Source organism: Halichoerus grypus, chromosome 2 (genome assembly GCF_964656455.1).
Source record: "Halichoerus grypus chromosome 2, mHalGry1.hap1.1, whole genome shotgun sequence".
In the NCBI taxonomy this organism is placed as follows: Eukaryota; Metazoa; Chordata; class Mammalia; order Carnivora; family Phocidae; genus Halichoerus; species Halichoerus grypus.
Genome location: NC_135713.1, coordinates 74,101,365 through 74,114,591, shown reverse-complemented (window position 1 = coordinate 74,114,591; position 13,227 = coordinate 74,101,365). Strand labels below are relative to the sequence as shown.

Here is a 13,227-nt window from a genome sequence, read left to right as displayed (position 1 = left end):
TAATTTTTTTTTTAACTGTCTTTTTTTCTTTTTTCTTTTTTCTTTTTTTTTGAATTTTTCTTTTTCCCTTTTTCAACCAACATCTTATCAATCCCTTTTTTTAAAAAAAAACATTTTTATTTTTCATTTTTAAAGTCATATTCTATCCCTTCATAGTAGTTACCCGTATTTTTGGCATATATATATAAGTTGTTCTCTCTTTAAAATCTTGAGATAGTTTCTTCTAACAGATCAAAATATACTCTAAATCTCTAGTGTATGGTTTTTTTCTACTCCCCTGCCTGATCACATTCTCTCCCTTTTTTCTTTCTTTCTTTTTTTTTTAATCCTCTTCTTTCTTTTTTCAAACAACTTATCAAATCCTTTTTTAAAATTTTTTATAATTTCCATCTTTACAGTCATATTCCATCCCTTCATCATATCAACCCTTATTTTTGTACATATATAAGTTTTTCTTTCTTTAAAATTTTGGGAGGGACTTTCTTTTAACAGACCAAAATACACCCAAAATCTAGTGTGTGGCACTGATCTATAAACCAGCCTGATCATATTTGATCACATTCTGTTTTTGTTTTGTTTTGTTTTGTTCTGCTTTTGTTTGTTTTTATCTTTATCTTTTTTTTTTCTTTTGTTCGTTCTTTTTCTTTTTTCTCTCTTTCCCTTTCTTTTCCCACTGCTTCAGGTCTTTTCTGATTTGTTTAGAGTATATTTTCTGGGGACGTTGTTACCCTGCTAGCATTTTGTTCTCTCATTAATCTATTCTCCTCCGCACAAAATGACAAGACGGAAAAAATCACCTCAACAAAAAGAACAAGAGGTAGTACCAACTGCCAGGGACCTACTCAATACGGACATTAGTACAATGTCAGATCTAGAGTTCAGAATCATCACTTTAAAGATACTAGCTGGGCTTGAAAAAAGCATGGAAGTTATTAGAGAAACCCTTTCTGGAGAAGTAAAAGAACTAAAATCGAACCAAGTAGAAATCAAAAAGGCTATTAATGAGGTGCAATCAAATATGGGGGTGCTAACTGCTAGGATAAATGAGGCAGAAGAAAGAATCAGTGAGATAGAAGACCAAATGATGGAAAATAAAGAAGCTGAGAAAAAGAGAGATAAACAACTACTGGATCACGAGGGCAGAATTCGAGAGATAAACGATACCATAAGACGAAACAACATTAGAATAATTGGGATCCCAGAAGAAGAAGAAAGAGAGAGAGGGGCAGAAGGTATAATGGAGCAAATTATAGCAGAGAACTTCCCTAATTTGGGGAAGGAAACAGGCATCAAAATCCAGGAAGCACAGAGAACCCCTCTGAAAATCAATAAAAATAGGTCAACACCCCGACATCTAATAGTAAAACTTACGAGTCTCAGAGACAAAGAGAAAATCCTGAAAGCAGCTCGGGAGAAGAGAGATGTAACCTACAATGGTAGAAACATTAGATTGGCAACAGACTTATCCACAGAGACCTGGCAGGCCAGAAAGGACTGGCAGGACATATTCAGAGCACTAAATGAGAAAAATATGCAGCCAAGAATACTATATCCAGCTAGGCTGTCATTGAAAATTGAAGGAGAGATAAAAAGCTTCCAGGACAAACAAAAACTAAAGGAATTTGCAAACACGAAACCAGCCCTACAACAAATATTGAAAGGGGCCTCTAAGCAAAGAGAGAGCCTAAAAGCAACATAGACCAGAAAGGAACACAAACAATAGACAGTAAGAGTCACTTTACAGGCAATACAATGGCACTAAATTCCTATCTTTCAATAGTTACCCTGAATGTAAATGGGCTAAATGCCCCAATCAAAAGACACAGGCTATCAGATTGGATTAAAAAACAAGACCCATCGATATGCTGTCTGCAAGAGACTCATTTTAGACCCAAAGACACCCCCAGATTGAAAGTGAGGGGGTGGAAAACCATTTACCATGCTAATGGACACCAAAAGAAAGCTGGGGTGGCAATCCTTATATCAGACAAATTAGATTTTAAACCAAAGACTGTAATAAGAGATGAGGAAGGACACTATATCATACTTAAAGGGTCTATCCAACAAGAAGATCTAACAATTGTAAATATCTATGCCCCTAACATGGGAGCAGCCAATTATATAAGGCAATTAATAACAAAAGCAAAGAAACACATCGACAACAATACAATAGTAGTGGGGGACTTTAACACCCCCCTCACTGAAATGGACAGATCGTCTAAGCAAAAGATCAACAAGGAAATAAAGACTTTAAATGACACACTGGACCAAATGGACTTCACAGACATATTCAGAACATTCCATCCCAAAGCAACGGAATACACATTCTTCTCTAGTGCCCATGGAACATTCTCCAGAATAGATCACATCCTAGGTCATAAATCAGGTCTCAACCGGTACCAGAAGATTGGGATCATCCCCTGCATATTTTCAGACCACAATGCTTTGAAACTAGAACTCAATCACAAGAGGAAAGTCGGAAAGAACTCAAATACATGGAGGCTAAAGAGCATCCTACTGAAGAATGAATGGGTCAACCAGGAAATTAAAGAAGAATTAAAAAAATTCATGGAAACCAATGAAAATGAAAACACAACTATTCAAAATCTTTGGGATACAGCAAAGGCAGTCCTAAGAGGAAAGTATATAGCAATACAAGCCTTTCTCAAGAAACAAGAAAGGTCTCAAGTACACAACCTAACCCTACACCTAAAGGAGCTGGAGAAAGAACAGCAAATAAAGCCTAAACCCAGCAGGAGAAGAGAAATCATAAAGATCAGAGCAGAAATCAATGAAATAGAAACCAAAAGAACAGTAGAACAGATCAACGAAACTAGGAGCTGGTTCTTTGAAAGAATTAACAAGATTGATAAGCCCCTGGCCAGACTTATCAAAAAGAAAAGAGAAATGACCCAAATCAACAAAATCATGAATGAAAGAGGAGAAATCACAACCAACACCAAAGAAATACAAACAATTATAAGAACATATTATGAACAACTCTATGCCAGCAAACTAGATAACCTGGAAGTAATGGATGCATTCCTAGAGATGTATCAACTACCAAAACTGAACCAGGAAGAAATAGAAAACCTGAACAGACCTATAACCACTAAGGAAATAGAAGCAGTCATCAAAAATCTCCCAAAACACAAAAGCCCAGGGCCAGATGGCTTCCCAGGGGAATTCTACCAAACATTTCAAGAAGAATTAATACCTATCCTTCTGAAACTGTTCCAAAAAATAGAAATGGAAGGAAAACTTCCAAACTCATTTTATGAGGCCAGCATTACCTTGACCCCAAAACCAGACAAAGACCCCATCAAAAAGGAGAATTACAGACCAATATCCCTGATGAACATGGATGCAAAAATTCTCACCAAAATACTAGCCAATAGGATCCAACAGTACATTAAAAGGATTATTCACCACAACCAAGTCGGATTTATCCCTGGGCTACAGGGTTGGTTCAACATCCGCAAATCAATCAACGTGATACAATACATTAACAAAAGAAAGAACAAGAAACATATGATCCTCTCAATAGATGCAGAAAAAGCATTTGACAAAGTACAGCATCCTTTCTTGATCAAAACTCTTCAGAGTATAGGGATAGAGGGTACGCACCTCAATATCATAAAAGCCATCTATGAAAAACCTACAGCGAATATCATTCTCAATGGGGAAAAACTGAGAGCTTTCCCCCTAAGGTCAGGAACGCGGCAGGGATGTCCACTATCACCATTGCTATTCAACATAGTATTGGAAGTCCTAGCCACAGCAATCAGACAACAAAAAGAAATCAAAGGCATCCAAATTGGCAAAGAAGAAGTCAAACTCTCACTCTTTGCAGATGATATGATACTTTATGTAGAAAATCCCAAAGACTCCACCCCAAAACTGCTAGAACTCATACAGGAATTCAGTAAAGTGGCAGGATATAAAATCAATGCACAGAAGTCAGTGGCATTCCTATACACCAACAATAAGTCAGAAGAAAGAGAAATTAAGGAGTCGATCCCATTTACAATTGCACCCAAAACCATAAGATACCTAGGAATAAATCTAACCAAAGAGGCAAAGGATCTGTACTCAGAAAACTATAAAATACTCATGAAAGAAATTGAGGAAGACACAAAGAAATGGAAAAACGTTCCATGCTCATGGATTGGAAGAACAAATATTGTGAAGATGTCAATCCTACCTAGAGCAATCTACACATTCAATGCAATCCCCATCAAAATACCATCCACTTTCTTCAAAGAAATGGAACAAATAATCCTAAAATTTGTATGGAACCAGAAAAGACCCCGCATAGCCAGAGGAATGTTGAAAAAGAAAAGCAAAGCTGGCAGCATCACAATTCCGGACTTCCAGCTCTACTACAAAGCTGTCATCATCAAGACAGTATGGTACTGGCACAAAAACAGACACATAGATCAATGGAACAGAATAGAGAGCCCAGAAATGGACCCTCAACTCTATGGTCAACTAATCTTTGACAAAGCAGGAAAGAATGTCCAATGGAAAAAAGACAGTCTCTTCAACAAATGGTGTTGGGAAAATTGGACAGCCACATGCAGAAGAATGAAACTGGACCATTTCCTTACACCACACACAAAAATAGACTCCAAATGGTTGAAAGACCTCAATGTGAGACAGGAGTCCATCAAAATCCTAAAGGAGAACACCGGCAGCAACCTCTTCGACCTCAGCCGCAGCAACTTCTTCCTAGAAACATCGCCAAAGGCAAGGGAAGCAAGGGCAAAAATGAACTATTGGGACTTCATCAAGATAAAAAGCTTTTGCACAGCAAAACAAACAGTCAACAAAACCAAAAGACAACTGACAGAATGGGAGAAGATATTTGCAAATGACATATCAGATAAAGGGCTAGTATCCAAAATCTATAAAGAACTCATCAAACTCAACACCAAAAGAACAAAGAATCCAATCAAGAAATGGGCAGAAGACATGAACAGACATTTTTCCAAAGAAGACATCCAAACGGCCAACAGACACATGAAAAAGTGTTCAATATCGCTCGGCATCAGGGAAATCCAAATCAAAACCTCAGTGAGATACCACCTCACACCAGTCAGAATGGCTAAAATTAACAAGTCAGGAAATGACAGATGTTGGCGGGGATGCGGAGAAAGGGGAACCCTCCTACACTGTTGGTGGGAATGCAAGCTGGTGCAGGCACTCTGGAAAACAGTATGGAGGTTCCTCAAAAAGTTGAAAATAGAGCTACCATATGATCCAGCAATTGCACTACTGGGTATTTACCCCAAAGATACAAAAGTAGGGACCCGAAAGGCTACGTGCACCCCGATGTTTATAGCAGCAATGTCCACAATAGCCAAACTGTGGAAAGAGCCAAGATGTCCATCAACAGATGAATGGATAAAGAAGATTTGGTATATATATACAATGGAATATTATGCAGCCATCAAAAGGAATGAGATCTTGCCATTTGCAACGACGTGGATGGAACTGGAGGGTATTATGCTGAGCGAAATAAGTCAATCAGAGAAAGACATGTATCATATGACCTCACTGATATGAGGAATTCTTAATCTCAGGAAACAAACTGAGGGTTGCTGGAGTGGGGGGTGGGGTGGGAGGGATGGGGTGACTGGGTGATGGACACTGGGGAGGGTATGTGTTCTGGTAAGCGCTGTGAATTGTGCAAGACTGTTGAATCTCAGATCTGTACCTCTGAAACAAATAATGCAATATATGTTAAGAAAGAAAAAAAGAAGAAGAAGAATGTAGCAGGAGGGGAAGAATGAAGGGGGGGAAATCGGAGGGGGAGAAGAACCATGAGAGACAATGGACTCTGAAAAACAAACTGAGGGTTCTAGAGGGGAGGGGGGTGGGAGGATGGGTTAGCCTGGTGATGGGTATTGAGGAGGGCACATTCTGCATGGAGCACTGGGTGTTATGCACAAACAATGAATCATGGAACACTACATCTAAAACTAATGATGTAGTGTATGGGGATTAACATAACAATAAAAAATTTTAAAAAAATAAAAAATAAAACACTAAATAAAAAAAAATAAAAAAAATAAATAAATATAACTATAAAACATGCTTTAAATATAAATATATATGTAATTCAATGTAAAAGTTGTTAGACTATAATAATAATTGCAATAAATCCAACAACAATAAATTCAGGGAAAATTACATTATCTTAAATGGCAACAGAGGTAATATATCTACTATTACCCTTTATAGATGATGATAATTACTGTTTACAATTCTTATGGAAGAAAATAATGTGAAATGAGAAGCCTTTTCCACTCTGTACACACTCTAAAAGCAATCTGTATTTTGCACTATAGCAGCTGATTTTAAAACCTGGATTTGGTGATTAGCCTGGTTCATAAAAGTAAGCCATTAATTTAAACTCCCGCACTTAATGAGTCATCCATTTCTACCCGAAGCAGAATTAAACTGACCTTATTTCTCTCAGATATTTAAAATTTTGCCATATGTAACATTTAAATCTTTGCAAAAAATTATGCATACATTAGCATCTTCATATATTACCACCTTCTGAATTTTTTATTAACTGCTAAGATTCTCATTTGCATACACAAAAGAACAGAATCTATCATACCCAAAGCCAAGCATATGTCAATGGTAAAAATGACTTATGTACTTGACCAAGTTCCCAAAGTAGGGGTCATGCAAGGTGATCTTTTGAAGGACCATTGAGTCAAGATTCTGAAGAGAAAGACCTAAAAAATTAGGACTGATTTTTTGTTTTCCTGGGCATATTTGCTGGTTCTACAAAAGACCCTGGGAAGGTTAACAATCCTTGCTAGTCTCTAGGAAGTAGGAAAACCAAAGTTGCAGTTCAGGGCCCCTAACTTGGGAGTTATACTTTATAAACTTCCCCCACCCTACATTTTATGTAGGCACCTAGGAGGCTATACTCTAAAAGTAAGGGTGAGTTAGAAGTAGACTTGCCCACAGTAAGTAAAGCTTTGCTTCAAATAAACTCAATCTGTGAAGTTACATAGAGGGGATCCCAAATTGTAGAATACAGAATTCGTATCTATCCTCACAAACTTTTTATAAGAAGATGCCCCAGAAAGCCCTCTCTTCCCATCTGTCATGTGAGGACACAGTAAAAAGATGAATGTCTATGAGGTAGGAAGTGGGCCTCACCAGACACTCAATCTGTGAGTACCTTGATCTTAGACTTCTCAGCCTCCAGGGCTGTGAAAAATAAATTTCTGTGGTTTACAAGCCAACCAGTCTATGGTATTCTGGTATAGCAGACTGAAAGAACTAAGACAGTCCCAGAACAGAAAACAGGGCAGGATGTCAACAAAACTCATAACTGCATTCAGCTGAAGTACATGTGTCAGTAAATGATGAAACAAAAACAGTAATATTGCTATATCTGCCATCTACTGGGAATCTAATGGAAATACCCATGAAATTACAACTAACTTTTTAATAAGCATCTATTATATTTTTACTTATAAATTAAGCAATAAAATGAAATGATACTGAAACATTTATATTACAGAGAAAACTTACCAATGTACAGAGAAGATTTGTGTGTGGGAACAGAATCATCAATAAAGGCTGTTCCCAGGGTATAGAGAGGAGTTCCTCCTGTTCCCAGCAATAGTTGTCCCAAGATGAAGACATACAAGTAGTTAGAAAGTGAAGAACTTGAAGAGGCACAATTGGTTCTATTCCTTGTCGTTATGCAAGTATCTTTGGGGGGAAAAAATTAAATTGTGAATTTATAGAAATTTAGCTAATAATTGAAACATCTATTTTTATCAATTATACTTGCCTAACAACCTTCTTTATTTCTCTCAATCACTTCACTATGATTAAACTGTTCTTAAAATACATAACATTACTAAAGAAAATTAAATATTATCATGTTAAAATTTAGACAATGTAGAACAAAACTGAGAAACATTAAACAATCAAAATTAACAAATTTGGAGTAAGTTAATATAAACACAATTGAAGCAAGTGGTGCCAGGGAAGTTTTCAGATTAAGGAAAAAAAAAACTAGCCTTTATTTTTCTTTCCAAGTCATAAATACAGTATGACCAGCATACTGAATTTGTCAATCAATACCCTGAACACATGTGAAAAGCATACTTAGGTTATATGATATTTTGGTCAAAACAATAATTTCTTAATACTCACTACAAAGCCATAATACTTAAAGTTATGTCTAGTTCTTTCTTGTAGCTCAAACTATTTTATTAAATTTATTTTTTAAGCAACTTTTGGCCCTATAGAATATTCTTCTGAATATCATCAAAAGAAAAATGGTTATTTTTAAGATTTGATTAAAATCTTCTTAAAAATCACATTCAAAGGCTGGATAATATAGTAAACCCATATTTCCTAAACTCACCTGATAATATTAATGAATAAAGATGTTTGTTAAAAATATATTCCCAGCACTTTCTTTCCCTTTGAAGCTGGTAGTATCCAGAAACTGCATTTTAACAATAGCCTTAGATGATTCTATTTTCATTTCCTTAATATCAGATCAAGATGTATTACTTCCTGAATGATGAGATGAGTAAGACCCCCAAAGCACCAATCCTGAAGACTCTTTAACTGGTCCATGACCATCAGATTTTCAGATGCAAATTTTATGCATAAAATATTTATTATTCTTAATTTAAAATTTAAAACATACCTATAATTTTGTACATATCCATATTATAAGAGGTTGATGAATATTTTGGCAGATAATTTGTATTTATAACTGGCCTAAGTCTGAATTATTTGTCTTACCTCCCTGGCCATGTCAGACATTTGACCTGTGACTTCTGGTTTCAATGTTCACTTTTCTGGAGGTAGCAGATTAAACTAAGACTAGTCTCTTATTATTTGATACACTGCACAATTAAACATACTTACATGTATTTCTTGGTTTATTATTTTTTCCTATTTCTTTTTTATAATAGAGAAATATCTTTCTGTAGTAATCTAGTAGATACCTTGACCATGTGAGTATTCTGTGGGGTTTTGGTGTTTGTTTTTTCCCATAGGAAGTAATCTATGAGGTTTCGTTTAAGTAAATTTTAAATAGCACAGAAGAAGATCAAGAGAAATACAAAACTCCCCCTTCCCCCTGCCTGCCTCCACTTTATGCTCTTCCATATAACTCACATGGAGGTAAGGACAACTGTTAACAGTTCCTTTTATTTTTTTCAGACATTTTCTCACACATTCACACATTTTATATCCATTTACTTTTTTTACACAAGTATGGTCATACTAAACATACTGTTCTTATACTCAACAACTTCCAGATTTCACTTATGTCCTCGACACCTTTGATGTTGGAGTTTGATTGTATTTAAACTTCTCTGTTGGCACTGCCGTAACATCCCACAGCATAAATGCTGCAGAGCTTACTTAATCCACGACTTACACTTAAAAACTAATAACATAACATTTATTATTATCATACTGTACATATATTTAGGTCATTACAGACATGTTGTGATATGCATTTTTAAAATTCCCTTGGCATATTTACGCAAGCCTATCTGTAGAACTGCCAGGTCAAGGTGTGTAAATATTTATATTTTGATACTGCCAAACTGCCTTATCAACAAGTTAAGCAAACATGCAATCACACCAGCAATGCAATAACGCTTTGCATAATAAAATTAAATGACTACCAGTCTCTCTGGTTAAAAAAATATGCGCACACGTGTGTGTATATACACACACATATTTTTTTAATTCAATTTTTTAGGCTCATCAGTACAATTAAGCATTTCTTATATGTTTATTGGCCATTTGCATATATTTTCTATGGATTTTTCAAATTTACTTCATAGGTTCCGATTTTGATACTTGACTTATGAAAGTCTTCCCTTCTCCAAGATTACATATAAATTAACATGATTTTATCACAGAATTTTTCTTACTTTACAGTTGACCCTAGAGCAATGCAGGATTTGGGGAGCAAGTCCCTGCATAGTCAGAAATCCATGTGTCACTTTTGACTCCCCCAAAACTGAACTACTAATAGCCTGCTGTTGAAAATCCTTATTGATAAAACAGTTGATTAGCACATATTTTATGTTTCATGTATTATATACTATATTCTTATAATAAAGTAACCTAGAGTAAAGAAAATGTTAAGAAAGCCATAAGGAAAATACATTTACAGTAAGTACTGTACCATATTTATCGAAAAAAACCCTGTGTATAAGTGGACCCACACAATTCAAACTCAGGTTTTTGTGTTTCTCAACTGTATTTTCAATTCATATATAATATAGTTTAGGGCGGAAAGACTGGGATGCAGTAGTCTGTTGGATTAACCAAAGATTATCTTTTACTCAATTTCTTGGGTGTGGGGTTATTTTTGGATACTTAGTTTTATGTCACTGATCTTTGCAGTCTTTCAATCACTCCAGCTGTGTAAGCTTTGAGATATCAACATCTCATCCCAGCTATGACCCATTTCACAGTACTACATAAAAGGCATAGTAAGAATTAACATCTTCTTCTATCATTTTTCCCAAGTAAACAAGGCCTAAGGTCTATTTATGAAAACTACTCTATCCAATATATTACTCTCTGTATTATTTCTGAATAATTTCTTTCTATTGCTTTTCTTAAAATTAGTAAAAAGAAATGGCATATCAAGTCACAGAAAGGCTTGAGTGAATCTTAAATATATACTGCTAAGTGAAAATATCCAGCCTGGGGAGGTGGGGTTAAGATCACATGGTAGTAGGAGAACCCCACGCTTGCCTCCTCCCTCGAACACAGCTAGATAAAAATCAAATCATTCTGAACACCCAAGAAATCAATCTGAGAACTGAGAGAACGAACTGCACAACTAAAGGGAGAGAAGAGGCCACAACATGGGAGGTAGGAGATACGGAGATGAGACGTGACTTGGCGGGTAAAAGGATCACAGGTGCTGCAGAGGGGAGGGAGCCCTGATGATGGAGAGTGGAGAAAGAGAGAGTGAGGGAGAGATAGAAAGAGAAAGGGAGCGAGCACACACAGCACGCAGGGGATCGCACAAGAAAAACACTTCCCCAAAACCAATACCTGGGAAAAGGAGAGAGGCTGATTATTGCTGAGTTTTTACAACCAGTGGAACTCAAAAACTGGAGTTTTAGAAATCCTTGCCATGATCAGTGTGGAGCCCAGCAGGCACAGTGGTGCTCCTGGGGGAGAGAGTGCAGACATCGTGATATGAGGATCCCCTGGGACACACTGGGGGAGACAGTTATTCCTACCTGGAGTGCATTTGGGAGAGGTGGCATTACCTCTCAGGAGACAAACGAGACAGCGGGCATCATTGCACTGCCCAGTCCCTTAGCATAGGGGCAGAGACACACCTGCTGAAAGCAGCTAACCTGGACACCGGCTTTTTGCTGTGCTTTACTCTGAACTCCAAGTTCTTGTGAATTGGTCTGGGACAAACGCCACCAGCCACAGCGTAGGGAGACTCTCTTTCAGAAGACCAGCATAGTCTGTGCTGAGCCAGGTCCCTAAAGTTTAGAGTTTTGAAGCTCAGCTGGCACGCCTGAGATAAAACACAGGTGTACTGCACTGCTGGGAGGGTACACAGTCTGGACATGGAGAGGATGAAGGCAGGGATCCGAGGAATGCCTGGGACACATGAGGAGAGAGTGATCATTCTTTCACGAGGGCTTCCCAAACAGCATTAGGCACAAACTCTGAAGACCAGAGAGGGGGCTGGAGCTATTTTTCTCCAGCATGGACTAACTCCATTGAGCAGAACAGCTCCAACAGTGAAGGCCTCAGCCGCTTACACAAAGCCCCACCCCACCCCCAACCTCCCACCCCCAGGCTCTGCAGGTGATTCTTTACTAAGGCAAGCATGCCTGAGACCCAGAGCAGCACAAACCCAGCACCCTTCCCCCAGAAGACCAGCATAAACCTCCCACAGGCACCAAGTCTACTGACCATAGAGTGCTGCAAAGCTTCAGCTCTAGTGGAAATAGGATCCAGCCCCTTTTAACAAGCAGACCACAGCACACCTAGTTAAAACTCTACACACTCTGCACAAGGTCCAAACACTCCCCACTGCAGGCAAGGAGAAACTCTGCAGAAGACTGACCTGAGGGAAAGAGCAGCCAAAATACAACAGCAGAGTGCACACAGCATACACCAGAAACACTGCCTAAAGTGCCAAGCTGTGGAGGTTACAGGACCTCCTCTTCATAAAGCTATTATTCTCAGAAGCAGGAAACATAGCAGGCTTTCCTAACACAGAGAAGACAGAGACCTAAACAAAATGCGAAAGCAGAGGAATTCATCCCCAAAGAAATAACAATAAAAGGTCATGGCCAGGGATCCTATCAGAACAGATATAAGTAATATGCCTGAACCAGGATTTAAAACAACAATCGTAAGGACACTAGCTGGGCTTCCGAAAAGCAAAGAAGACACCAGGGAGTCCCTTACCACAGAGATAAAAGACCCCCAAACTAGTCAGGCTGAAATAAAAAATGCTATAACCAAGATGCAAAACCAACTGGATGTAATGACCACAAGGATGGAAGAAGCAGAGAAACAAATAAGTGATACAGAAGTTCAAATTATGGAAAATAATGAAGCTGAAAAAAAGGAAAGAAAAATATTGCATCACAAATATAGACTCAGGGAACTCAGCAACTCCATAAAACATAATAACATTCATTTCATAGGAGTCCCAGAAGAAGAGAGGGAAAAGGGGGCAGAAAGCTTACTTGAGGAAATGATAGCTGAAAACTTCACTAATCTGGGGAAGGAAACAGACATCTAAATCCAGGAGGCACAGAGAACTCCCGCCAAAATCAACAAAAGCCAGCCAATACCAAGATATATTGTAGTAAAATTTGCAAAACACAGAGAGAAGGAAAAAATCCTAAAAGCAGCAAGGCAAAAGAAATCCCTAACTTATAAGGAAAGACAAATAAGGTTAGCAGCAGACCTATCAACAGAAAGTTAACAGGCCAGAAGAAAGTGGCATGATATATCCAACATACGGAATGGGAAAAAAATAGGCAGCCAAGAATACTTTATCGAGCAAGGTTGTTATTCAGAATAGGAGAGATAGAAAGTTTTCCAGACAAACAAAAACTAAAGGAATTCATGACCACTAAACCACCCTGCAAGAAATAGTAAAGACTCTGAGTTGGAAAGAAAGACCAAAAGCAACAAACACTAGAAAGGAAC

At 37.6% G+C, this 13,227-nt stretch overlaps 1 protein-coding gene across 1 annotated transcript in view; it reads right to left on the bottom strand.

The window, feature by feature from the left end:
• Positions 1 to 13,227, bottom strand: part of SLCO4C1 (solute carrier organic anion transporter family member 4C1) — a 70,466-nt gene that overhangs the window by 27,949 nt on the left and 29,290 nt on the right. Inside the window, exon 3 of the mRNA XM_078067002.1 lies at positions 7,564 to 7,746. Coding sequence (XP_077923128.1) covers positions 7,564 to 7,746 — 183 coding nt within the window. The remainder of the gene's footprint in view (positions 1 to 7,563; positions 7,747 to 13,227) is intronic.